General features: G+C 44.0%; 3 protein-coding genes across 4 annotated transcripts; 1 reads left to right on the top strand and 2 right to left on the bottom strand.

Annotated features, from left to right (window-relative positions):
* The first annotated feature begins 1,030 nt into the window (after positions 1-1,030).
* Positions 1,031-4,312, top strand: LOC4327837 (BTB/POZ domain-containing protein At5g03250). The gene is made up of 4 exons (XM_015766810.2): positions 1,031-1,206; positions 1,821-1,890; positions 1,980-3,326; positions 3,427-4,312. The coding sequence occupies exons 1-4, from the start codon at positions 1,148-1,150 to the stop codon at positions 3,928-3,930; spliced, it is 1,980 nt and encodes a 659-aa protein (XP_015622296.1). The 5' UTR covers positions 1,031-1,147; the 3' UTR covers positions 3,931-4,312.
* On the bottom strand, positions 4,151-9,668 carry LOC4327836 (secretory carrier-associated membrane protein 2-like). The gene is made up of 12 exons (NM_001401731.1): positions 9,458-9,668; positions 8,489-8,599; positions 8,116-8,178; positions 7,402-7,435; positions 6,749-6,871; positions 6,091-6,153; positions 5,901-5,994; positions 5,768-5,813; positions 5,572-5,639; positions 5,153-5,201; positions 4,851-4,916; positions 4,151-4,580 (listed from the first exon to the last, which is right to left on the bottom strand). The coding sequence occupies exons 1-12, from the start codon at positions 9,512-9,514 to the stop codon at positions 4,494-4,496; spliced, it is 861 nt and encodes a 286-aa protein (NP_001388660.1). The 5' UTR covers positions 9,515-9,668; the 3' UTR covers positions 4,151-4,493.
* A 718-nt stretch (positions 9,669-10,386) lies between these two features.
* On the bottom strand, positions 10,387-18,199 carry LOC4327835 (katanin p80 WD40 repeat-containing subunit B1 homolog KTN80.4). Of its 2 annotated transcripts, none has more exons than XM_015766367.3 (17): positions 17,811-18,199; positions 17,087-17,217; positions 16,882-16,999; positions 15,586-15,915; positions 15,248-15,318; positions 14,767-14,841; positions 14,546-14,689; positions 14,308-14,479; positions 13,508-14,191; positions 13,357-13,413; positions 13,138-13,274; positions 12,514-12,639; positions 11,829-11,903; positions 11,625-11,737; positions 11,219-11,335; positions 10,927-10,995; positions 10,387-10,740 (listed from the first exon to the last, which is right to left on the bottom strand). In XM_015766367.3, exons 1-17 carry the CDS (start codon positions 17,839-17,841, stop codon positions 10,671-10,673), a joined length of 2,520 nt encoding a protein of 839 aa, XP_015621853.1. In that variant the 5' UTR covers positions 17,842-18,199; the 3' UTR covers positions 10,387-10,670. The 2 variants fall into 2 exon arrangements, with proteins under 2 accessions (XP_015621853.1, XP_015621855.1); XM_015766369.3 differs by having other exon boundaries at positions 13,508-14,188.
* Positions 18,200-27,262: the final 9,063 nt, after the last annotated feature.

The raw sequence follows: 27,262 nt of genomic DNA, 5'->3' as shown, positions 1-27,262 counted from the left end.
AGCATTTATGTACTTTAACGCCCACAGGGATGGGGAGGAAGGGAAGAAGGTTGAGATTTTTCTTTAAAAAAATAGATCTAATAATGACGTAAAATTATGTGTCTAGAAACCAATGATTGGATATTTCTTTGACTTAAGACCGCCATATAACGGTTTAGAAACATTTATAGAATGTTTAATGGACTTTAACACGTATGATGTCTACTTGTGGGATTTTTTTCCTATAAAGATAATTTTAATTTTAATTATGATATGGATAAAAAAACGGAGAAAGGAACGGAGGGTGCGTACAACAGTCGGTACTTGCGTGCGTGCACATGCCGCAAGGAGGTGGGGATGGTGGGAGGTTTTGGTTTGGTAAAATAGATATAGTGATATACTTTATTAGAGTATCACGTATTGACTTAGATGTATTTATAGGGTGTCGCGTAGCAGCTCGAGAGCGTTTGTAGAAAGTTTAATAAATTTTTAGTAGTCTCTCTGTCGTAAAATATAAGTGATTTTAAAATAGTAGGATGTGTTTTATCCGTTCAAAATATCTATATTTTAAGACAGAATATATAAATAGATAGACAGGAAGACAGATAGATAGATAGTTGTATGATCTCCAGCGAAAAGTTAACCAAAAATGCATCCGATTGCAATTGCCTGACCAGTGGGACACTGGGACTTAGCAAACCACAAACCACAGTTAAACAACGACCTGTGCAGTTCTGTTTAACCAAGCCAAGCCAGCTGCCAGTATCCCTATCACACCAGCCACCGGCTAGTGGGCCCCATGACATGAGTAAGAGGAATATGGGCCCCACCTGTCAGAGAGTGGCAGAGAGATTAGCTCTGTTCGTGCAGATTTCTCAGCTCACCTTTGGACCCGGGCTATCCTTTGAACTGGCTATGCGGCTTTCCTTCGCCCTTACCCTGTCTCTCTGCCTGCATGCATGCAGCCTCAGCAGCGAGTGATGCATGCACAAGCATAGCACAGCAACCTGCCATCTTCTCCTTTAAATACGTCATCGCTTAATTTCCAAGGCTTCCGTTTTCTCCTAAACATAACTGCGTAGCAGGCAGATCTCGTCGGCATCTTGTTCCAGTTTGACAGTTACAGTACAGATCGACGTGTAGAATAACTGGGAGAAGGAAGAAGACGATGGCGACTATGAAGTTGGGCTCCAAGCCGGAAATCTTTGTTCTGGAAGGCCTCACATGGTTATCCTGAATTCCTCGTTTCTTTCTGTTGTGTTAATTTTCTGTATGTTGAATTTATTTTTTTTTCTAGTTCAGAATTCTCTTAAAGGATCTCTATCATATGTTGAGTTTAAGAGATCTGATAGTTGATGTTCATTTACTAACCATATCAGTAATCAGTATGTCAACTAGTGCTTTAAAACCATGGGTACTTCTGTGACAGATTGTATGGAGATGCGTAGGTTCTCAAACAATGTAAAACACAATCAAATTAATTTCTGCACCGTAACGTAACAACAGATTGAGTTTCACGCATGAACTATGTCATTCCCAACCTCTGATCCATGTTGTTCACTGGCAAATCGGCTGGAAATCTTTCATGGCACAGTATGTTCATCTGTTTGATATAACACATTCACGTCCCAAACTCCCATGCACGCACATAGGTCGATTCAGATTATCCCTCATTGCTAATCTATACACGTCAATTCCAAACGCTTACATTCTGTTTGATATAACACATTCACGTCCTAAACTCCCATGCACATACTAGGTCGATTCAGATTATCCCTCATTGCTAATCTATACACGTCAATTCCAAATACATGCTTAATCTTAATCTTGTCAATCGCCAGGAGATGCATGACGGAGCTGGAGAGTGATGTCGTCGTGGAAGTAGGAGAAATGTCATTTTACCTCCACAAGGTTAGCGCAATTATTCTCTAAACTAATCACCGTGAATTAAAATATCTTGAATTGCATTGAGCTGGCCTGGTCGAGCTGACGTGTAGCAGTTCCCGCTGCTGAGCCGGAGCGGTGTGCTGCAGCGGATGATCAGCGAGTACCAAGCGCCGCAGGAGGACGGCGGCGGCGGCGGAGGCATGTGCACGCTGCAGCTGGACGACATCCCGGGGGGCGCCAAGGCGTTCGAGCTGGCGGCGAGGTTCTGCTACGACGTCAAGATCGAGCTCAACGCGCACAACGTGGTGTGCCTCCGGTGCGCCGCCGAGTACCTGCGGATGACCGACGACTACGCCGAGGGCAACCTCATCACGCAGGCGGAGTCCTTCCTCGCCGACGTGCTCGCCAACTGGAAGGACTCCATCAAGGCGCTCGAGACATGCGAGGGCGTGCTCCCCACCGCCGAGGACCTCCACATCGTCTCCCGCTGCATCACCGCGCTCGCCTCCAAGGCCTGCGCCTCCGACGCCGCCGCGTGTTCCACCGGCCACGCCGCCGCCTCCGCCTCCGCCGTGGCCGTGGCCGCCAAGAATGCCAGCTACGACGCGCTGTGGAATGGCATCGGCTCGGGGGGCACGCCACGGGGCGGGGGCGGCGCAGCGGGCGCGGCGGCGGGGTGCTCCGGGATGGACTGGTGGTACGAGGACGTGTCGTTCCTGAGCCTGCCCATGTTCAAGCGACTGATCCAGGCGATGGAGGGGAAGGGGATGCGCCCCGAGAGCATCGCCGGCGCGATCATGTTCTACGCGGGGCGGTTCCTGCCCGGGCTGAAGCGGAACACCAGCTTCAGCAACGCCAGCTTCGGCGGCGACTGCGGCGCCGGCAGCCGCAGCATCACGCCGCGCGCCGCCAACGTGTCGGCGCCGTCGGAGGGCGACCAGAGGTACTTCCTGGAGGAGATCGTGGCGCTGCTGCCGGCGAAGAAGGGCGTCGCCTCCACCAGGTTCCTGCTCGGGATGCTCCGCACGGCGATGCTCCTCCACGCCAGCCCGCTGTGCCGGGAGAACCTGGAACGGCGGATCGGCGCGCAGCTGGAGGACGCCTGCCTCGACGACCTGCTCGTCCCAAACCTCGGCTACACCGTCGAGACGCTCTACGACATCGACTGCGTGCAGAGGATACTGGACTACTTCATGTCGTCCACGGACGGGCTCGGGACCGGGTACACGTCGCCGGCGGTGGTGGAGGAGGGCAGCCAGCTTGGGGCGCTCCATGCCGGGAGCCCCTCGTCGCTGTCGCCGATCACCATGGTTGCCAAGCTCATGGACGGGTACCTTGCCGAGGTGGCGCCCGACACCAACCTCAAGCTGCCCAAGTTCCAGGCGCTCGCCGCCGTCGTACCCGACTACGCGCGCCCCGTCGACGACGGCATCTACCGCGCCATGGACATATACCTCAAGGTGATCACACACGTCGCTCTATCTAGCTAGCTGCATTGCATTTCGATTTCATCTCGTGATCAACACACGTACGATGATGATACGGCGTCCATGCACGCAGTCGCACCCGTGGCTGTCGGAGTCGGAGAGGGAGCAGCTGTGCAGGCTGATGAACTGCCAGAAGCTGTCGCTGGAGGCGTGCACGCACGCGGCGCAGAACGAGCGCCTGCCGCTGCGGGTGGTGGTGCAGGTGCTCTTCTTCGAGCAGCTCCGCCTCCGCACGTCCATCGCAGGCTGGTTCTTCGTGTCCGGCAACGCGGCGGCGGGCGGCGACGGCGCTCCGCAGCCGCACCCGGGGGGCAGCGCCATCGTGCCTAAGGGCGCGGCGGCGGCCGGGCAGTCCGACGCCGACGCGGAGGCCGACGAGGGGAAGGGGAAGGAGCTCCCCGCCGAGGCCATCACCGACGTGAAGGCGAGGGTGTCGGAGCTGGAGAAGGAGTGCATGAGCATGAAGCAGGAGATCCGGCGGCTGGGGAAGCCGAGGAGATCGTGGAGCCTCCTCACCAGGAAGTGCAGGTTCGGGACCAAGGTGCAGCAAGCGCAGCCCACCATGAGCAGCAAATGAGAGGCGCCTCACGCCCTGCCTGCTTCCTGCCTAACCCAAGTATGAAATCAGTACAAGTACTAATCCCTTCAATTTTGATCCTATAGTCTCTGAGCTTTGCTGTACCGAGCTAGTTAATGAAATGCAATAAGATGCTTATGTTTCATAGGATAATAAGCTAGTTTTAGGCCTTGAACAGAGTCCTTCAATATGTACTGTCATTTCTGATGTATTTCAGGGATTTATTCTTAATATTTATATATTAACAAAGAAGAAAAATAGTTAGTAAACCAAACTGTTTCCTGCCACAAAGAATCAATACGGCCCTAGGAACCATTGTGATCATGCAGGATTTCAAAAGGAAAACATTAACTATAGGCACATCTGAACCTAGGTAAAAAGCTCTTGAGGTATCCATAAAAGGCCCCAGTGAACATATATTACATTAAGGCAGGAAAATCCTTTAGCTATATGCTGCTGTAAAATGGAATAACTTAGATACGAACAACATAGGTGTAGGGATGTACAAGGCGCCACCACAGAACGACACATCCTATTCTCTCCCGTCCATCGAAGCAGCTCTATCAAAAGGCCGATCTCATAGCACCACGAGCTGCCTCACGTTTCATCTCAGCAGCCTTCCCACTTCCACGGAAATACATGTATACTTGCTGCATTTCAAACGGCCAAGTTCAGAATGACATCTCCCAGGAGAAAATGAAGACAGCATTGCAGCGGAAATTTTATTGCAACAAGAACAAAATCTTAGGGGACAGCACATTCTAGTTGGGAGTGGAGACATCAATGCAAATAGAAATGTATATATTCTGAAGGCACAGCATGACGCATGATGATGAACGGCAGAATGAAGGAGTGTTGCTGAACAGACACCAAGGTGTTACTATTTGGCTTTGGCTAAGATCAAGTTTTATAAAACTCACCTGGATGACAACAACGCTGAGTAGTGATTCAAGGCAGAACAGTCCAAATCCAATGAAGTAAAATATCTGTCGAAAGAAAGTGTGAACAATGTTGATGACTCAATCAATTGTATGAGACATGCCAATCAAATAAATTAAGCAAAGCATCACGAACTCCCAGAGTCCCAGTGCGGCAGTGCTTACTCACTGAGGCAAAAGGTCTGTTAAAAAAATGCAAATAGGGTCCTCCCAAGATACTAACCCTGATATCTCAAATTAACTTGAATCTAGAAGAAAAACATTAAGTAAACAGTGAGACTTACCCCCACAATAGCATTGTTTCCTATGACATCAATAGCCGGCAAAATCCCACTGTGGCAAAAAAAAAAGGGAGAGGCAATTAGAGAAGTGGTATTTATAAATTGAAGTAGAGAAAATGGACAGCCTGCAAGTTGAATTGCTACAAGTTTGTAACAATTTAGAGCATCAATAGCAGTGATCCAGGTATTACCCTAACAATTAACACCATCACCTAATAACTATGCAAATGCCACGTAAAAGCAACCTAGAACTGTTGCACAGGTACCTCTATGAGCCAAATACTAATATATATGCTAAAACTGAAGAATAACAAAGTCTCAAAGCACTTTTAAGTCATAGCCACTAAGACACTATCCAGTGCTCCAATGTTGCTGCTTAAATAAAATGTATGTTTAGTTAAATAAAATAACAGAACACTTACGCCAGAGACTTTCCTTTGAAAGGAAATGGGGGAGCCACAGCAGACCAGATGCAGAACAGTATATGGATCTGAAAGGGGGCAAACACTGTTAGCACTGCACGGAATATCTGCAATTTTGCAACCAATAGTGTGGCAAACCATTAATCTTATACTAGATCATTTTAACCTTACAGTTACCAGAAGGTAAGGGTCTTACCAAGTAAAACAGGAAAAACCATCCAAACTTCAAAGCACTCTCAGTCCTGCAACATACATTGTAACAATACACTATGTCAAATATAAGAAGAAATAGTGTGCAGAAATAACAAAAACACAAGTATATTCACAACCTCATCGCATTGTAAAGGGGGCGATACCATAACACATAGGCTCCAGGTACACCAGATATAAAGTAGATAATGGCTAGCAACCAGATCATAACACCTATTGAATTGAACCGCAGGATTAGTTTGAAGTGTCAGTGCAGATGGCAGCTGATCCATAAGATAAATATATAGTAAGGTACTCAGTCAGCCATACCTGCCCCTTTAATCCATGCTGCTGTAGTTGCAATTATGTTCCAGAAAAGACATGCCGCCAATCCTGCATGACATCAAAGTTTGCACAATAAGAAGCAGCTTTGTAGAGCAATGCTACACCAACATGCAAATAGGTACTAGCTCTCACAACCAAAATTCAGTCCACTAAATAGTGCTTCTTTTTACAAGATGCCAAGTATTGTTAGCGTTGCTTTGAAAATCTTTTTACAGAAAGACATTTAGCCCAGCTACAAAACAGGGTAGACACCACATGCTTATGCTTATTAGGCTTACATAATTACTGCACCAAGAAGATAATAACTATTTTTCTCAAAAGACACAGGTTGCAACTTCTATTTTTTTAAAAAAGAATCTCTTAATTGGATATATAAGTCAAGATTAGAGAAGTTCATTGATATCAAAATGTCTCAAAGTAGGCACGTTTTTCTCATGTCACTACTCACTTCTGGCATTGACTCAGCAGAAATTCATTGATTGGACAGTAAATGTAGTGATTCAGGCAGTATTTTATTCACAATGTTTAAGCAAAAGGATATAAAGAATTGTGGTTCCACCAGGTATTTTAGTTCTTGTGACAGCTTTCCCAACATGAGGGAACAAAAAGAGAGTTAAAACTTAAAACTAAAACTAACACTTACCCAACAATGAAGAAAATGCAAGGTATTGCATCCTTTGTAGGTGGATTGGTATCTCATTTGAAATGTCATGATGAATAATAGGGAAGAAGGGTGGCCAGTTTTTCTCTTCAATGACAATCCCAGCTGAAAAATAAAAGAAAGAGTTGAAAGGCAGAAGCAACAACTAAAATGGAAAATAGATTGCAACAGAACAAACATAAGCACAAAATTAGCAAGAATAGCCTTTTCAAGAAAGACGAACACAATGTACTCCCTCCGTCCCAAAAAACACGAATCTAGGACTGGATGTGACACATTCTAGTACAACGAATCTGGATAGAGATATGTCCAGATTCGTAGTACTAGGATCATAGGATGTGAAACATCCAGTACTAGGTTGGTTTTTTATGCGACAGAGGGAATAATATAGCATAAACAGGAGCATTTCTAAATTGTACAACAAGGGATACTTGCCTACAAATCTCATTATATTGCAAAGTGTAACTTAAGTCTCAGGCTCTAAATCTAAAATTAGCTATAGTTTTCTAGTCAACTTCCTAATTAACCAATCGACACAAATATCATGAACAACTGTTTCCTATCTTCGAATATTTTTTGTTAGAAACACAAAAACAAAAAGATTACACGTACTCAGCTGCGAGAAAAAAATATACCTCTGGATGCAGCTTCTTCTCTTCTTCTCAATTCCTGCGTATCAGGGAATCACAAAAAATCAGGTGGTGTATTTAAAGAAAATACAAGAGCATGCTTGTACGCAAATCTAGGGTGTTTTAACCTCCAATCATGTGAAACTTGTTGGATCAAATTTTTACTCTATGAGTAAAACTCAGCACACTCACAGATTCAGCATTCTATACACGTAATTCTCGTGCGCAATATTTTATGAAAAGAGGAGATATCTAGATGAAATCATTTGATAATGTTAGTTTGCATTAGCACGCTGGTATCCTTCTGTTTATCTAAAAAAACAGCCATCCTTCTTTTCAAAGTGCTATAATTGAGTGTATAGATATCCATGTTTTGTTCATCATTTCAAACCAATTGTGCAATGTCAATGATTCAATTAATGGTTAGATCAGCGAGGTCTATTGGGTGCCGGATCTTTGTGTCAAATCCATGCCAGCTAAATATCTTTCACATTGCATAATGGTTACTAGTTCAATACTCAATACTAACACAATATATAGGTGCTTCCCAATACATCATAGGAAAAAGGTTAGGAATTAGGACTTTGGCCAGGGGAAGTTGACAACTTGATTCATTAGAATAGTTTTTTACTTCATCAAACATTGGTTAAAAATCACATTGCTCATGAAAAGATCAATTGAAAATTCCAAGTTTCAAGCATAACTACAGAAGGCACATACGCTTTCCCGTTTGTTTAGCTCAGCCTCCTTTGCCTGCAGTTCTTTCTCCTTTTTCTTCATGTCCTGAATTACATACGAACATACTCAATGCATAAGCAACCAACCACAAATACAGCAACAAAAGAATATATGGTATCAAACATCCAAACCAAGGAATAGTGAAACCATCATTACTAGATTAATTGTGTTCTTCAGCCTTTTAAAGAGATAAGATAACAAAAAATGAAGCATGCAACTGTTGTTACACACTAACAGAGTAATAATATCAGAGTGAAAGAGCTAAGTACAGTATGATTTTCTCACGCTGAGGTACAGAACATAACTTGTAAATATAGTAGCACGTAGTATTACCGCTCAATGGAAATACAAGTACCTTGGTTGAATCAAGAGGTATGTCCACTGTGGCACCACGATCATTATAGAACCCAGGTTCGTGAGGAAGAGGTGGCATCCGAGAGTTGGAAGCTGGAGGTACACTTCCACCCTGCAGAACAGGGTACATTTAAAAATGAAACAAACAGATAGTTGAAGGAGGCTGCTAAAATTAGAATATTCAGCCAACTCTGTTATCCCTTTTTACGCCTATTGGCCGAAAGCTCAAAATTTGACAGTTTAGAAATCCTAGATGGAGCATGTGCACGCATACGCACAATTCACATGATTATGGACTCGCTGACACGTGCATATCCAGCAAACTGAGAGTAAACTGACTGCAGGCTTACGACACTAAATGTTTATACTGGCAGAGACAATCTTCAATCTCCTAATGTTATAGACGATCTGAACCAAACAAGTGTGAACTGCCCCATTTTACGGATATTTTCCAATAATTCTAAGAGTAGACCGACCATTTTCACAAGTTATACATATCGATTGCACCACATATTCCCTCGTAAAACCAGAAACATAACGTCCCAACACAACCTAAGAGCCAATTTTCAATCCGAGCATCATTTCTCCTATGAAAATGTATAACAATACAAGGGGAAAAGTTGCCACGCCTCGCGATCAGCTAGCAAATAGACAAGCAAAAAAGGCCGTATTCGCGCCATCCAAGTCCAACCCCCTAACAGCGGATCCTAAATCACTAACCCTAGCGCCAACAACTCAGGCTGATCCAAAGCACCCCACATGGCGTGCCGCGTGCAGGACCAGACGAAGCGGCCACGGCCAGAAAACCAGCACAACACATGCCAATCCGGGACGCAGCTCGACTACCCCATCCACACAGGCGCGAGGACAAGCTTCTCCATGCCTAGATGAAGCAAGGAGGAGGCGCGATTGCGACGCGGAGGGGGGGTTTAGCCCCCCGACCCAGCTACAGCCTAACCCAGCAGCTCACCGCGAAGGGGTTGACGTCGTCCTCGTCGAAGGGGTTCCGGTCGTACCTCCCCGCCATAGCTCCCCTCCACCCCAACTCCTCCTCCTCCTCCGGAAGCGGCCGCGTCGGTGGTTTCTCTCTCCGGCGAGGGAAGGGGAACGCGCGTGACGGTGGCGACCAACTGCTCCGGCCTCCGGGCTTCCGCTTTTACGTAACCTAGTGGGTTTGGAATTTGGGATTTGTTCAGGAGGGGCTTATTTTAGTGGTACTTCCTGTCTCCGCTGGTGCTAATCTCTGACCTGTGGGATTCTTCGCGTACTTGCTCACCGGCCGACAGGTGGGGCCAGGTGACCGGTGGGCGGTTGAGACTTGAGAGTTGAGACTAGTCGGCCGGCAAAGAGGAACGGACGGGGTGGTGGTACTGCACAAATGCAACAAGATTGTCAGCGTTTGTGTTAGTACTTGCAAGTACGTTCTTAATTTGGAGCTGAAATTTGTCCCTCATGATAGTAGTATTAGCGAAGGGGATCTGATTTAATTCACGGTTAGTACGATCGGCGGGTTTTGATTGACCTGACAAACCTGTCACCACCCTAAGTTTAAAGAATTGGAAGTTTCTAAATGGAACACAAATTTGTCCTGACGTACCCGCTTAGTAACTGAGCAAAACCATCGCCAGCCAGAATTGGTAAAAAAAAATACAGACGAGTGTTTTCTTAAGAACGAAGGAAACAGGGCTTAGGAAATAATCAAATGATGACAAGACAGTCATCAGCACCCAGCTGGTTTGAATTTGAAGTCAAACGGGGAATGGGTAATGCGTTCAAACCGTGCCAAACTCTGTCTTCAAAACTTCAACCACTTCGTTGATGGTGAATTGAATTATCACCAGATTCCAGATTACACGGGCAACAGTTTCATTACATGAAAGAAGAGAATGAATCACCACGTTGAACTGACATCAACCATTTTTGAACTTGCTTCTCCCTCATCCGGGGCTGTCCATGTAACAAATGTTAATTACAGATTATGCACAGCCAAGCTCACATGTACAACAGGGGACTACGCCGAATCAAAAGCCAAGTCAAAACACAATTACACAGCTCAATTGCAAAGCTATGGCAACAAGCTACAAAAACTGTATGGCGCTGGCGCGTTTTTTGCCAAAAAGAATGATGTCTAGTTATCTACTCTCACTGTGTTGTACTAGTATGAATGAACCTCCCCGCTTGTTTCAGATCACCACCAAGTCTTGCAAAGACAGGTTCAGTTCTTGGGCAAGTTGTGCTGATTGACCACCCCGCCTGCACCAGCAAAATATGAAACCATCACAGAATGTCAGGAAAGGTAGCTCCAACAAATGACGTGGGTAGCAACAAAAATAAACAACATGGTGCACACGAACAACTGTCAGCAAGCTTAAGAAAACAATAGTCTGATAAAGTAAAGGATAAAGCATCTCATACAGGGAGGGGAAGGAAAGGAATTACATAATCAACGGGTGTAGAACTTGCTGAATCTTTTGCAAATGGTTAAAACACCGACTGCAACGTTGCAACCTGTGACATCAACGAAGTCAGCAACAGTCCAGTTCATCTTGGCATAGGCAGAGCAATAGGTTATAGGATGCTACAAACACTGCAGTTCTTTAAAACAATGGTTCCTAACTGAAGTGCAGGGACAGAACCCACTTGTCACCTCACATCCAGTGTCTCTTTGCAATTTGCAGGTTTTGCGGCGTCCTTTAAATAGCATTCCCTTGAATAACATTAATGCACGTACCTCTGCTCAGCCTGAATATCAACTCCAACTGCTGAATGAGCTGACAATGTTGAACGAATAACTGGTCCAAAGATCTTTATAAGATCCAACAACAATTCCAAAGAAACAATGGCATGCCTACAAATTGAAATTAAAGGCAAAGTAACCATAAGACAAAGTTACTACTAAACCAAACATTTTCTAATGTAAGATGCCAATATCTCCATGGTTTTGTAAAGAAAATAGATCCATGACCTTGCTTGCAATAGAATGAACAGACTAACAAGAGGATAGACAATTCAATTTAACAGCAGCATCTTGTGTCTACATGTGTGCACAGAGCATGTGCGCTTAAGTTACTATGTATCACTTGGTCCAGTCAGACAAGAACCAACATGCAATGGAATAGAGACATCCAATATATCACCTTTCAGCCTTGCTGGTCAGTAACCCCGCAAGAACAGGCAGAAAGCTTAAGAAAATGTCTAGGTTGAAGAGATCAAGTTTCCCCTTCAGAGTACTAACAACATCAGCTAGAACCTGTAAAAAAAAGGGTCAAACCATTAGCAGCTAAAAAATATGAAGTACATGTACATCCAAGAATATCGCACGGCATCTTGAGAATACTTACAGCATTGTCAGGCAACTTTGCCACTGCAGCAATCGCTCCTTTGATACCATTTTGGTCAAAGACATGACGCATCATCTGAAGACAGTTAACATTAATATCATATGCTGATGGAGTGATGGCTATGATATATGCAACTTTTACTAGTTTTCAAATGCTTTCCTCACTGACTATTCCCCACTCTCCACTTGTAGGATAATTAGTAGATGGTGGGAAAAGTGCATGCCAATGCATAATTTACATACAAGTGTAGATCACTCTCATCTTATATCAGGCTATCAGAAATAATGGATTCAAAGCTAGCTGATTAATTTTAGGGTGTTGCGGGATTGATCAACAATCTTCACTAGAGCTGACTTCACCTTCAATTTATAGGTGTGTCCACACCAATTGTCTTTAAGAAAATGCCAATAAATCATTTAACGCAAGTATCAAAGAAAAAGGTAATGTTCAATTCTAAGTTGTCTAATTGTACTCAATAGACTAACAACGATAAGCCATTTTCCCTGTACTGAATAGCCTAAAGAACACAGAAGAGCTTCATCATATGTATAATCTATCATGCAATGGCATGCAAGATTGGTTCCCTGTTTATTGGATACAAAAGGTCAAGGAAGGAATTCTATGGTGCACATGAGCTGGTAACAAACAGAAGTCCGCAAGTAAAAAGATCAGAGACAGGACACACCTCTAACTTTGTCAGCCGAGATTTTACGGCATTTATAAATTCATCATGGTTCTGCATCAAATTGATTGGAATCATCGCCTCATCAATTGTTGACAAGTCCTTCTCATATGCCTGACTTGGTTCTGCCTGTCCATTACAACCATTGCAAAATATAATGATTTGAGTACCGAAAAAATTCGTAAATGCTAGAGAGCATGAACAAATAAAAATGGAGCAAAGGTAAAGTCATATTTTTCTAGCCCATATTCTGATTTTATTTCTGAAAATACTCCAATCTCCCAGAAGTACTTAAGTCCACAAAACATTACATTATGATTTATGACAATCTGGTTTCTAACAATACTTTATCCCTTCTACTTCTATCTCCAGATAGAATGTACTTCGCAGTAAGGGGAAAAACGAATACAGAAATTTACATTGTATAATATGCAAGAATGAGTATGTATGACATGTCCCAGAAAGATAAATTGGTTTAAGAAAAATGTTTGAGATTATCACCAAGGACTTTAGGAAAATAGTAAGTACAGTTCTTAAACATTCATGCATTCATGAATGCACCAACCAACCAGATAATAAGGTCAAATTGCTTTGAAATTAATTGGGCTTAAAATTATGGGTACATACTGAAAAGGAGGAAGGACCATCAGATCTCACTGCACGGTCACCACAAGAACCAGTTGGTGGTGAGCACTCAACATTAGTAGCCTCTCTCTTTTCCCATCTCTCAACAAGAGACTTTGTTTTTCCTAATGGCACAGCAACTGCAAAAGGAGTTAAAAGTACCATTAAAGAACTAATTTTAGCACAAGTAGATACCGAGACAATCTCTTAACGTACACACACCTCCTCTGACATATTTGACCTTGGTTGTTTCTGTAGTAGAACATGGTGGCTCAGAGGCTGTAGCAGGAAAGAGTTTCATCGTCAATTTGCCAAAATGAACAGAACTGCAGAGTGCAAACTTAGAATGTAGGAAAGGATCTCTAAGACTTACTATCATTTGACTGAAGTTGATGCTCCAACGACACTGTTCTGTCCAATTTTTCTGTCATTTGTGTATTATCACCTTTATCCATACTATCAACTTTATCCACATTATCATATTCTTCTTTCTTGTAATATGGAGTTAGTCCAAAAGAGAATTTTAAGCCAGAGAAACCCTCAGAGCAAACATCAGGATCAGTTAGCATGGATTTTGTTGAGTTAACACTATCACCCACAAAACTATTAACTGAAAGTTTCCTTGAATGAACAGGAGCATGGAAATCATCTGCAACTGCAGCTCTCCCTCTGATTCCTCCACTAATGCTGCCTGCTGTTTTGTCCTCTAAAATGTCTCTAGGCATAACGACAGGCACAGAAACAGTCTGTGGTGTAGTGTAAATATCTTTTACAGATACTGACTCAGCAAGATGGCCTTTTTTAACAGTTGAAGAATTATTAGCTGTTCCCGTACGGGATGCTAGCGAGGCATCCCTCTGTGCAAAATTGCGCTCCACTGTTTTTCTATTTGTGTATGGACTATCAGCAGCTTTCATGCGCCTCATTGGAGTAGAGCTCTGAATAGATGATTTGAAAGAAGAATCAGGTCTTCGAGGAGTTGCACCACTCTTATCTCTCTTGGTTTTATCCATACTTGCTGGAGTCAAATTTGAGCCACGAATTCCACTTTCAGCTACTACCAGAAAGAGAGAGAGAGAGAGAGAGAGAGAGAGCATCAGTGTGAAGTATCGAAGTAAAGGTACTTCAATACATTATACATAATGAGAGACAAATGGGTGTTTGAAGCAGTACCAGTCCCTGTTTCCTTGACCTTGTACAGATTTTTTGGATGTGTCGTTGCTAGAGCAGGAATGGACTTGGCAGTGGTATCAATCGTTTTCGAAGGATTGTCGTCTAAAGAATGTACCAGCTCAGCAAAGAAATTTGCTTTGGGCAAAACACCAAGAGCATAGGGCCCAATGAGCTGGATGAAAGATATTGATTAGACCATAGAAGAAATACATCCTATGAGACAAAAAGTAAAACTCACCGATATATCAGCAACCCAAACACCAACTCGGCATTCGTGGTAGGAGCATCCCAAGAGTTTTCCTTCATAAATACTAAGGTCAGCCAAATTGCTCCATCCCATGTCAACAACGTCATGACATCTTACTGGCTCCCAAGAGAATACCTAACAAAGTGCTCATATAGTTGAACAGGGACCAAAATATTGTACATCAACAACCCACATAACAAAATCAGATTTACCTTTAGGCTTTGGTCTAACCCACAGAATAGGGTTTTTCCATCTGGGTGAAAGACCGTAGAGCGAACACCAGTAGCCTGGAAGAGAAGAATGTAAAGAATATCATAACAGAAAGATGCATTTACCCGTCATGCATGTTTGAATACAGGAACAACAGGGAACAGGGTAAGAAAGTTTAAACTAGATGTAAAAGCATCCATTAAAAATCTCTAAAAGAACCAACCCATTGAAAAATGTGACAAGGGAGGTCATAAACCATTTTTAAGGATTGGAAACAAAATTTATCCCTAGCACATCTTTCGTGAAGTTACAGTGGTGCTAAATAGAAAGGAGACAATGGATGTAAAACATGGGCACCAACGAAATCAAATGCATGCGTACAAAATAATGATTGTTATAATTTGTCTCTATGGTTTACCAAAATATTGTGTTAAACATACGCAACAATTAGCCTGGTATTACAAAAATGTGTAAAGCAAGTACCTCGGGTCCAGCAGAACCAATCAATTCAAAAGTTTCAAGATCCCAAAACTTAACTGTTCGATCAGCTGAGCCTGGAAAATATTAATGAATTCAATGAGTATACCCTTAAACTTCTTAAAACTTCACTTACTGCACATAGAAAAGCAATAACACATTATATTTATTTAGATCATATATCCTGTGTATTCTCAAAAAATTCATAGTATCATACTAAACCAGAAACAATTTGGTATAACAAACTTCAGCATTAGCTTTATCAATGATTATACTGCAAAGAAAATAAAGATGCTGTCTCCAAAAGTCTCTGTTTTACAAATAACTGCCAAACGAGTAGGTACCTGTTGCAAGCAAAAATTCTTGCGGATGAAAATCAATACACCGGATTTGCCCACTATGGAACTTGAAGTCATGTAGAAGCTTTCCAGCTGTCAAGTCCCACACTTTTACAATATTATCTTCTCCGCCGGTGACAACCCATCGTCCATCAGGTGTAAATCTGATTGTTCTAATTGCTCCTCTGTGACCCTTATATGTGTGAATGCATCCTTTTTTCTTTATATCCCAGATCTTAAGATCTGTATCTGAAGAACCAGATGCAAAAAACTCGCCAAATGGATGGAATTCAACAGAGGTGCAACTTGATCTGTGCCCAGTAAGAGACCGCACAACTGCATATCAAGACAAAACATTAATAACATATCTAGCTTACTAAATTACTAAGAAGCACAGTTGTTATGATCTATGGGAACACTATTAAGTTATGCTTTCAATGGTTATCCACATTAGCCAAGCACACTTCTTTTATCCAAATACAGAAGCGTAGAGCATAGACATTTTGACGAAGATTTGTGAGTTTCCTAAAATCGCAGCCACTGAAAATCAGAAAAAGAACCTAATACAGCGGATACCAAGCATTTGTATCAAAATATAAAATAAGTTTGTACTAACAACTAACAAGTACATTGATAGTACCACTATCACGGAATGTAATGGCTATGTTTTCTATAATTGTTTAGAAATGAACAGACAGTTACAACAAAGCAAAAGGCAAGTCATTAAGGTAGCACAATTTCTAGGACTTATAAAGCAATAAGCCACCAACCACACCCATGGTTCAAGGCGCTAGGCACTAGAGGGTTAGCAGGGCTGACGCCTAGCTAGCAGGTGCCTAGGACAAACTAACTAGTAAAACCCAAGAAATTAGCAAACATATCTCTACTATTATAAAAATTGAAGATGTTTTTTACCGGTATTTTGGTACGTCATATGTATTTGAGTCGGTTTTTAAGTTCGTTCGCTTTTGGAAATACATATCCGTGTATGAGTCGGATTTTAAGTTTGTTTGCTTTTGGAAATACAAAAGAAGTCGTATAAGAAATTTCTTTTAAAAAAACTTGCATGCTAACTTTCGATGGAAGTCAGACTCCTAATTGCAGCTCACGATTTACTAAAAATAAGCCGTATAACAATAATAAAATTAAAATAGCATTCACTCGTTGCAACACACAGGCATTTTTTCTAGTTACATAAAAGTTGGATAATATAACACTAAAATAGCCACCTAATGCACCACCTAGTGCCTAATTGCAGTTGCTACACGGTGCCTAGCGCTGATTTTAGAACACTGACCACACCTTTAGCCTCTTCCAAGTCCCAGAGCTTGATGGAACCATTTGAAGAACCAGCAAGCACAAGCACCTCTGCTGTATCAAACTCAACAGCCTCAACTGAGCCAGTGTGGCCTGATAAGCTCTGCACAAACAATAAGCCAGAAACACGGCATGAGTCAAATTCAACATAACCAATAGAAGTGTCCATCACTGTGATAGGGGCACAAACCAGAAGTGGTGTCTGTTTGCCAATGGCCCACAGGTTAACCTTGCGGTCGCTGCCGCCAGTGATAAACACACGGCTTGACTTCTTGCCGATAGACAAGGACCTCACTTCAGCATCATGTGCGACAAATTCCTCTAATTTGGGTTTCCATGTTAAGGAGTTATAAACTTGAGCAATGCATGCTTCCAAAAAGTAGCCAGTAACAGCTTCCACAGCTATGATTTGTAGTCAACTAAAAAAGGTGAATAACTGATCAAACCGTATCAATACATAGCTGTTTTTTTCCCGGATGAACTTCACAATTTAGTTATAGTTGCTTCGGAAGCAAATTAGACTTGGTGATTCGGAATTGGCGCATTGCTAACCTAAACTGGGCACTAAAGGAAACTATTTGCTGAACCTGTTGAAACATTTAGTGGTAGTTCAGTTCCTTCTTGAAATCAGAAACGACTTCAACCTTGGCGCAGATTGCCAAGAAAGAAAAAGGTGGCGAAAATTTTCTCGAGACCACCACTGTCGCTCCAAGAAACTACCCACAACAACACAAGACTAGAATTTGAGGGAGGGGAAATAATACTCCCCCTCAACCGCTCGAGCAAATGCCTACCCAGATTGCTCCGGCAAACCACGATTCCTTCCTCCTCCGAGCCAAATCGGATCAAGAACCGGGCAAACAGAAGGGCAACCCAACGACGCAGTAGCAGCAAAAAAAAAAAAAAAAGGATACGGAGCCTGTAGCCGCGCTTCTCGGGGTCCATCCTCCCGTCTCTCCGCCCCTGCTCCGAGCCGCTGGGGCAGGCCGACGCGCTGGCAGCGGAGTCGTCGTGTCGCCGTCGACGACGAGAGGGGGGAGAGGGTTCGGGATCCGAGTACTTGGTATTCTGAGCAGGAGAAGGGAAGGGAGCGGGGGCGAGAGAGATGACAGCCGCGTCGCCTTCCTTTTTCCTCTTCCTCTCTCTCTCTCTCTCTCTCTCTCTCGCAGCAAGCAGTGAAAACGAGAGGTGTGGAGCGGCGTGGGTAGGTGGGTGGGGGGAGTGCTGTGCCGGAGTGAGAGAGTGGAGTTTTTGTCGCCTCCCTTTCTCCCCCTTCGCCTCCCTTTGCTTCGCTTTTGTTCTCGTTTCTTTTCTTTTGTACCAGAGCTGGCTAAAGTAAGGTTCTCTTCTCTCGCGTTCCTTGAGAATGAAATAAAGGAAAGTCCCCACATGAATCTGGACCTTTCTCTTTTTTTCTACATTTTGATACTACTAGTAGTTCGTAGTAGAATGGAATTTTTGGTACACAGGCCATTTTGCAATATATATAGGTTTTGCAATGAATACTCGCTATGGCTTTGAGAAGAAAGTTAGCAGCCTCACCAGCACTCCAACAGTTGTAAGGTGGTGTTTGAATACAGAAACTTAACTTTAGCCTATGTATTTAGACACTAATTTAAAGTATTAAATATAAACTACTTACAAAACTAATTATATAAATAAAAGCTAAATTGCGAGATAAATTTTTTAAGCCTAATTAATCCATAATTAGAAAATATTTACTGTAGCATCACATAGGATAATCATGGATTAATTAGGTTCAATAGATTCGTCTCGCGAATTAGTCCAAGATTATGGATGGGTTTTATTAATAGTCTACACTTAATATTTATAATTAGTATCCAAACATCTGATGTGATAGGGACTTAAAAGTTTTAGTCCCATCTAAACAGCTATAAGATGATTGGCAAGAGTCAGGAGGTATGTGGTAGATGTAAACCATTAGTATCACATTGAGTATATGGGATATGACAAATAGAGAATATGTTGAAAAGAAGCTTACCCAATACCCATCTTTACAAGAGATTTAGGGCGTTTTTTTTTGGGGGGGGGAGGGGTGGAGAGTTGGGAGTACGATTCACTACCAAATAAATATGCATGGCACGAAGTGGTGAAGATAAAACCATACTTCAATAGTTGGAGGACACAACCGTTAACCTAGAGAGTCGGCTAGCAATCATCAAAGTAGTCCTTCCTACATCGGTTTCTTCCTCTCTTTTTCTCTCGGGGGAAATTGATATGTGTTAGGCTACTTTGAAAAGAAAAACTTCTCATACATATCATAATCTCGCATATACCCTCGAACAACCTTACGTATAGTTTATACAAAAGCCCACCATACTATTATAGCAGGATCTAATGGTTGCTTCTCATATTTATATTTATAGTCCCAAAAAAGACAAAAACATGTTAGAAGAGAAAAGAAAAATATATCTTTCATGCATGAGTAAATACAAGATGATGTGTTTTGTAAACAATCTAGACATATGCTCAGACCATCTTAAAATACTTGCATGAGTACACTCAAAGCATACACCTAGTAGAAATAAAAATAATGATGAGTAGTAATTTTACAGTAGGGTAACTTGGACTTCATTCGTTCCTGGGAGATCCGGGAGATTGAGAGAGAAAAACATCTCGTTTTCCGCGCGCGCGCTTCCGTTTTTTGCAAAAAAAATTTCTATAGGAAAGTTGGTTTAAAAAAACCATATTAATCTATTTTTGAAATTTAAAATAGTTAATACGCAATTAATCATGAGCTAATGACTCACCTCGTTTTGCGTATATTCCCAATCTCCTCAATCACTTTCTCCTCAAACTCACCTTGGTATAAGGTGTGTTTGCAAGAGCAAGTTCCCAATACTCTCCTCTCGTTTTCCGCGTGCATGCTTTTCAAACTGCTAAATGGTGTGTTTTTTGAAAAAAGTTTCTATACAAAAGTTGTTTTAAAAAATCATATTGATCTATTTTTGAAAAAAAAAGCTAGTACTTAATTAATCACGTGTTAATTGACCGCTTTTTTCGTGGATAGGAGATGGGTTCCCAAACACCCACCTCCAAACACAGCCATAAGCACGGACCAAAATAAGCGAAAGCACATATATGATGGTGTGAATGGGCACTTGCATCCCTCCTTGATAACGGAAACATCAAAACGGTTGGTATTCGGTACTCCCAACCCACCACCCTTAATCTCCATAAATACGGTGTTACTCGAGAGTTGGCATGAGCTGGCCCATAGATGCCACCGCAACCGGTATGAACAGTGGCAGTGTGCAAACACCATAAAACCTCAGCTTGGCCTACCGGCCGCCGCCCGCCCCATGGACAGGGCCTACGACAAGCACAAATTGATTACTCTATCCGACTTGTTTGGTAGGTCGAGGAGTCAATGTGCCGTCCGGTGGGAGGTCGCTCGCGTTCGCGGGCATCATCAGGCAGCGAAAAAAACGACTTTCCCGATCCCAAATCCTCCTTTCCCCTTCCGTCTTCAGGCGAGCCCACACGAGCATCACGCCGCGGTGCGCTGCAAGCCTGCAACGGAATAATGCAAAGCGAAGGGAAGCGGACGCGCGCCGCGTACGGGCCGCGGGGCGTGGCACGGCACGATTTCTCGAAAGAGGCGTGCGAGGCAGCGAGGCGCGACGTTGCGGGCGAAGTTTACAGCAGGCTGCAGCGACACGAGCCGGCCCGGCGCCGCGGTGCATTGGCACGCGGGCACATGACGTGCCGGTATCTTGTGCGGGGGAGGTGGGCCGCGCGCGCGGGGGGGTGGGGTGTGTGTGGGGGTGGTGGTGGTGTCCCGAGCACCCCGAGCGTGGGGGCGTGGGGGAAGAGGTGCTTCCAGCCTTCCACCGCGGCATGTGGCGCGGACGCCGCTGGCTCCAAGGCCGACAGATGGCCGTGGCGCACACGTGGGGAATCAGCATAGATGACAGTGATTGTGCTTGGGGGGACGTTCTTAGTTGGAGCTTAATGACAGCTTTCGTCTTAAAAATCTCTCTGGGTTGATGACTTGATGGCTCTGTTTTCTGTCAGATCAATGGATCATCAACTGGATCCAAATGCCAAACTCCAGTCTCAGAAAGACAAGGGGAACATGTCCAATCTCGATTTCTCGAAAGAACACGTGTTCAGATAGTTGAAACATATGCTCGTGTTCCTTCAATCCCGCGGTCTAGTACAATTCATGGGCCTAATTGGGCCTTAAAGTTGATGGACCGGACTTTGTGTTAAAGTTTGTGGACCAGCCCGAAGAACGCCGAGCAACACAGAAAGGAATAAGTTCACTTTAACTCCCTTAACTAGAGGCCGAATCTAACTCATATTCCTAAACCACAATACCGGATATCTCGACCCCAACTATTAAAACTGGTACAATTTAACTTTCTGATTGGTTTTGAAGAGCGGTTTCGCTGGCGTGACGCCTACGGTGGCGGTATTGACCCAATCTTACTTTCACGTGAGGTTGACATGGCGCTTACGTGGCATTATAGTTTTAAAAATATGTGTGCGACCCAATTGCATTAACACAAAAAAAAAGGTGGGCCCCACTAACATGTGGGCCCACATGTTAGCCTCTCTCTGTTCCCTTCCCTTATTCCTCCTCCTCCCTCTCTCTCTCTTTCTATCAGCGCACTCTTCCCCCTCGGCCATTGAAGGGCGGCGTCAGGTGAGAGGACAGGCGATGGCGCCCTGTGTCAACAAGCAGTGGCGCGTCGTCGTGCAGGCGGAGCCACGCCCCTACCACTTGGATGTCGCTGCCATCGCTCCGGCCGTCGCGGAGTTTCGGTGCACCAGCTTCTACCGCCTCAGAGCATGTGGTAGCAACTTGGCTTCGGCGTTGATGATGCCCACACCTTCACCGCCAATTCGCCCAACCCCACCACCCGCGCCCTCCTCCACCTCACTATGCCTCCCCCTCTGACTCCACCTCCTCCGCCACCGCTCATCTCATCCATCCCCCGCCGCTGATCCCCACCGTTGTCCCCACTACCAGATGCCACCGCCGCCGCTCATCTCATCCGTCCCCCACCGCTGATCCCCACCGTTGTGCCCACCGCCCGATGCTGCTGCCGCCGCTCCGACTGTCGTGGAGTTCCGGCACACCGGCTTCTCCTGCCTCGGAGCATGCGGCAGTGGCTTGGCGTCGACGTCGACGACGCCCGCACCTCCACGGCCCACTCCCATCTTCCCGTCGCCCATCCCCACCACCCGCGCCCTCCTCCACCTCACTCTGCCTCCCCTTCCGACTTCGCCTCCTCTTCCGCCACTCATCTCATTCATCCCCCACCGCTACCGTCAAGTGCGACGACGGCGTGTCACTCTCTACCGAGAAAGAGAAAGAGAGGAAGGAAGAAGAAATAGATGGAGGCTGACATGTGGGGCCCACATGTCAGCGGGCTCCATAATTTTTTTTGTGTGAATGACAAATGAGTCCTACATACATGTTTTTAACTCTAATGCCGCCTAAGCGCCACATCAACGTTATAGACCAGGTCAACACTGCCATGTGGACGCCACGTCAACGAAACCACCATCCAAAACCACCGAGGGAGTCAAATTACACCGGTTTTATGGGCCGCGATATCCGGTATTGCAGTTCAAGGATACAAATCAGATTCGGACGCCAGTTAAGGGAGTCAAAGTGAACTTATTCCACACAAAAAAAAATCAGCTCAGACTGCTAGACCTTGGGCGAATGGGCCAATAAGGCAATAACACACTTTCCAGGCAACACAGACATCGCAAAGAGTCCCCAGTTCCCGCACAACACAGGAGCTGCCTGCTAAATACTACCTCTGTCATATCCAACGTTTGACCATCCGTCTTATTTGAAAAATTTATGAAAAAATTAAAAAAAGTTAGTCACTTATAAAATATTATTCATGTTTTATCATCTAATAATAATAAATGTACTAATCATTAAAAAATTTTGCGGAAAATTGGTAGTGTCAGGATTAGAGCCGGACTCCCAATCTTCTGGAAATCGATTTGCGACAAATGTATTTTTTTCAGAAGTTACCAGTAAGATTCTACGAAAAAAAAACGCGTCTTTACCCTTAAAAAGAGCAAGAGACAATAAACACTCATTTTGCAAGGATTGATAGATCCGAACTAATCAAACACTCATTTGCAAGGATCGGAGTATCTTTCTGTGATTTGATTGCTGAGGTAGAGGTAGACTTAGGGGGTATTTGGGAGACAGGGGCTAAACTTTAGCCCCTCTCTCAAAACCATAAGTCCCTAGGAGCTTAGCCCCTCTATTCTAAATACCCCCTTACCCAAGGCACCCAAGACGGAGGAAGAGGAGAAATCGGTGGAGTAGCTCGGGAGGGTGGAGAGATGGGGAGAGGAAGAGGATAAATCAGTGGAGTAAGCTCTTTCAGTCTCTCTTGCTCCTGTAATCCTGTCCGGAGAGGCGGAGAGGCGGACGACAATGGAATTTTTTTTATTTTCCATTTTTTTTATTAAAAGTTTTACAAAAATAATTTTCCATTTTTAAAAATCGCCATCCCAGAGGGCGGCGAAAATGACGTGGCAGACGGCCGTTCGCTCTCGGGCGACGGCCGTCAACGAAATTTGCAGGCGGCCCCCTTGCCGCCCTCCGCTAGGGCGATTATGTACTGTGCGGGGGGCCGCCTGCAAATGGGCGGCGAGGGGGCATGGAATTTTGCAGGCGGCCCCCTTGCCGCCCTGGGGGAGGGCGATTTTTGCCTCCCCCCTATAAAGCACAGTCCCCCCTCTCTGAAATTTCATTATATTCACTAAAAATCCAAAAAAAACGAAAGAGAGAGAGGGGAGGGCAGCAGAAGGGGAGCGGCGAAGCCCTGCTGGTTCGCTCACTTCATCACAGGTTTGCTCCCATACATCTTTTGCATTTGTACTAATATGTTATGTTTGAGTATATATGTTGCGTTTTAGTTTTAGTTCCATATATTTTAGTATATCTGTAGCACACAACACATATGTGTAGATCCAGAGCATAGAATATAATAGTATGAATTGAGACATAGACAGTAGTGTTAATTGTAAGATGTAGTTTAGTTTGATCTGGAGAATATAACCTACTTTTAGAATTTTGGAGAACAATATTGTAGAGAATGTAACTTAGGGCGTAGTACAGAAATGCGAGGTTAACGCAGTTATTGTTTTCATCAGGCACAATGTCAAATAAGGTCACATTTCAGATAGTTCACGGTGAAGGAAATATTAGATTTGGTCCAGATGGTGTTGATCTGTCAGATTTTGTAATGACATCTAAGGGCATCGATAGGCCTGCGGAGAGAACATTTCAATCAATTTATAGTTGGTTGTTGAGAGGATTTAGAATAGACCAAGAAGTCTACACAATGTCAGTATCAGTTGTAGTGAGTCGTGCAACAGAAGGTTATTTTTGGGAACTAATGCCGATGGACAGCACTGCTGCTTGGAGACGGTATGTGGAAATGGCTTTTGAACGGTCATGGCCCCTCGTTATATTTGTGTCGGTACAAGAGAAAGATATAAATGTTTCAATGCAAACCGAAGATGTAGAGGGTCCTATCAATGCAGGGGATGTTGTTGGACCATCGATGCAAAATGAGGAAAATCAACCAAGGGAGGAGCAGGCCATGGGCATGGCGGATGAGGGGGAGAGAGTCGGTATAATTGTTGATGAAATGGAGAGGGAAGATTCGGATAATGAGGAAGCGGACGACGACGCATCATCCGATGAGGAAGGTGATGTAATGGCCACTGATTGGGCAAATGAGGACTTCTCTGGACTTGTGTTTGTCTCGTCTACATAGTTCTTTTCATTCATATGGTGCTAGAACAACTTATGCTCACGACAACACACTTTCGGCGCTTCACGGTAGTGTCAGATCCAGTAGCGCGCACAGTCCACAACAGCACACATGAAAAGCGGCAGCTCGAGTTGTCACTATCAACTTTCGGCGCTGCCTGTTGATATAAAGTGAATCACGCCCACGCGTGATCGTCTTGTCACATCTAATGAATAATGTATCTCATTGAGTTCACATATATTGCAGTGAAAACGACGCTATATAATTGACAATCTGAAGGCAACCTCTTCATATCTTCTTTCCCACTAGCACACAACACACGAAAATGGAAGCGCCATTCCTTGAGCGTCTCAACTGGCGAAGCGATCCTTTTGCTGGTTGGTTTCCACCATGGTGTGACCGTCCTTTGTGCGATTGTGGGGATGGATGCATACTCAAGTCTTCCCTCATGATACAAACTCGAGGCAGGAGATTCTTCCAATGCGCGAACTTTGATCAGGTATGCTTCATCTATTCGAAGTTCAAATGGATAAAAAAAACTAACTTCTTCGTACACAATTGTAACATCTTACGCAGACATATCGTCCAATGTGCAACTTCATCGAGTGGGTAGACATGGAGAACCCACAAAACGATGGAACCCGTGCTTACCCACGTAGTGAAACAAGATCGGACTACCTAAGGCGGAAGGATGAGCATGAACGTCGAATTGCTGCTGAGGCTTTAGAATGGCACGTAAATCCCCTAGGACTCCCCACGTGGCGTGAGCGTCCGGAGTGTCGTTGTGGTGACCGTTGTCAGGTCATAAGGTCCGTAAGGCACCGAACTCGAGGACAAAAGTGTTTCGTGTGTCCAAACATTGTCGACGATGATTTCGTGGTAATTACAACTATTCTTTTCATCACTCCTCAGTACTATCATTAACTTAACTATCCCAAAATGGATGTACATAGGAGGATGTAAGGAAATGTCAATTCGTACAATGGATTGACACAGTCAGAGTTACTTCAAGTGGCGGGCCGATAACGCAACCTGAACCGACCATACAGTTCATTCATGCTTGGATGGAGTACGAACGTCGGGTGGAAATTGCAAGCTTAGACTGGAGGAACAATCCATTAGGGTTACCTAAATGATCCGAGCGTCCAAAGTGTGGGTGCAGAGATCGCTGGCAGGTGGCTACATCCTTTGCTGAACAAACATTTCGAAGGAGATATTTTGTCTGCCCCAATGTAGACAACGATTTCGTTGTATGTCTAACCATTTACAAAATCCGCTATGATTTGCACAAAATTACTACCCAAACTGAATAACATTACTATTTTTACAGGGCAATCCAAGGATGGGTGGATTTACTCGATGGATCGACAATGTCACTCCATCATATCATGGCCAGAAGATAACAGAGTCAGAAACACAAGTAGAGTATCAACGATTGAAGGACCACGAGAATGCAATGCATTCTGACCGACCTAGAAGGGGCCGATAGGTTACCGCATGCTTGATTCGTCGGGATCGACAAATTTGTACAGTGTATCGATGGCACTTCTTATCTATCTTATCATTACAATGTTTAATTATGGTGGTGATTTTTTTGTATGCGTAAGACTAAGGGCCTATTTGGATTGCTACCAAAAACATGCCCTACCAATATTTTGGTAATTTGAATAGTACTTGTGTTTGATTTCGATTGAAGCCTATTCATTGGTAATACGTAATCTAGATTTGAGATTATGTAGAACATTCTTCACTACAATTTTACATTTTGGCAGCAAACCAAATATGATCAAATGCAATTTTACCTTACCAAATATTTGGTAGTGCCAAAACTTGCTTATATTTTGGCACTAACAAAATATTTGTACGGTAACATTCCAAATAGGCCCTAAAAAATAATAAAATTATATTTTACCAGTCTTGGAGATTTTAATCTTGTATAGTTTTCAATATAAAAAGATTTGATAACTATTGATATTTATACAAAAATATAAAGCACAATATAAAATCGCCCTCCCCCAGGGCGGCAAGGGGGCCGCCTGCAAAATTCCAGGCCCCCCGCCGCCCATTTGCAGGCGGCCCCCCGCACAGTACAAAATCGCCCTAGCGGAGGGCGGCAAGGGGGCCGCCTGCAAATTTCGTTGACGGCCGTCGCCCGAGAGCGAACGGTCGTCTGCCACGTCACTTTCGCCGCCCTCTGGGATGGCGATTTTTAAAAATCGCCCTCCCAGAGGGCGGTAGGCGACCACTTCTGTCAATTTTCAAAATGAAAAATTATTTTTGTAAAACTTTTAATAAAAAAAATTAAAAATAAAAAAAATTCGACGACAATGTGCTCTGGTTATGTGGGCTTGTTTACAACTGGGCCAGCGTGGGAGAAACGGAGGCCTTTAACGTAGCAGCGCGGATCTTATGGCATCTGAAATTTGCCACATTGCTTTCTGTTCAAAGACAGACAGAACTCAGTACAAGTGTTGAGGAAGAAATGGTCGCCGCCTGATACAGATGTTCTGAAACTCAACATTGATGGAGCTTTCCGTGCTTCAGAGAAGACTGGGGGTTTTTGGCTTCTTGGTTCGAGA

The sequence above is a fragment of the Oryza sativa genome, chromosome 1 (assembly GCF_034140825.1).
Source record: "Oryza sativa Japonica Group chromosome 1, ASM3414082v1".
In the NCBI taxonomy this organism is placed as follows: Eukaryota; Viridiplantae; Streptophyta; class Magnoliopsida; order Poales; family Poaceae; genus Oryza; species Oryza sativa.
Note: the sequence above shows the minus strand (reverse complement) of the source record. Positions and strands in the feature narration are given on the sequence as shown.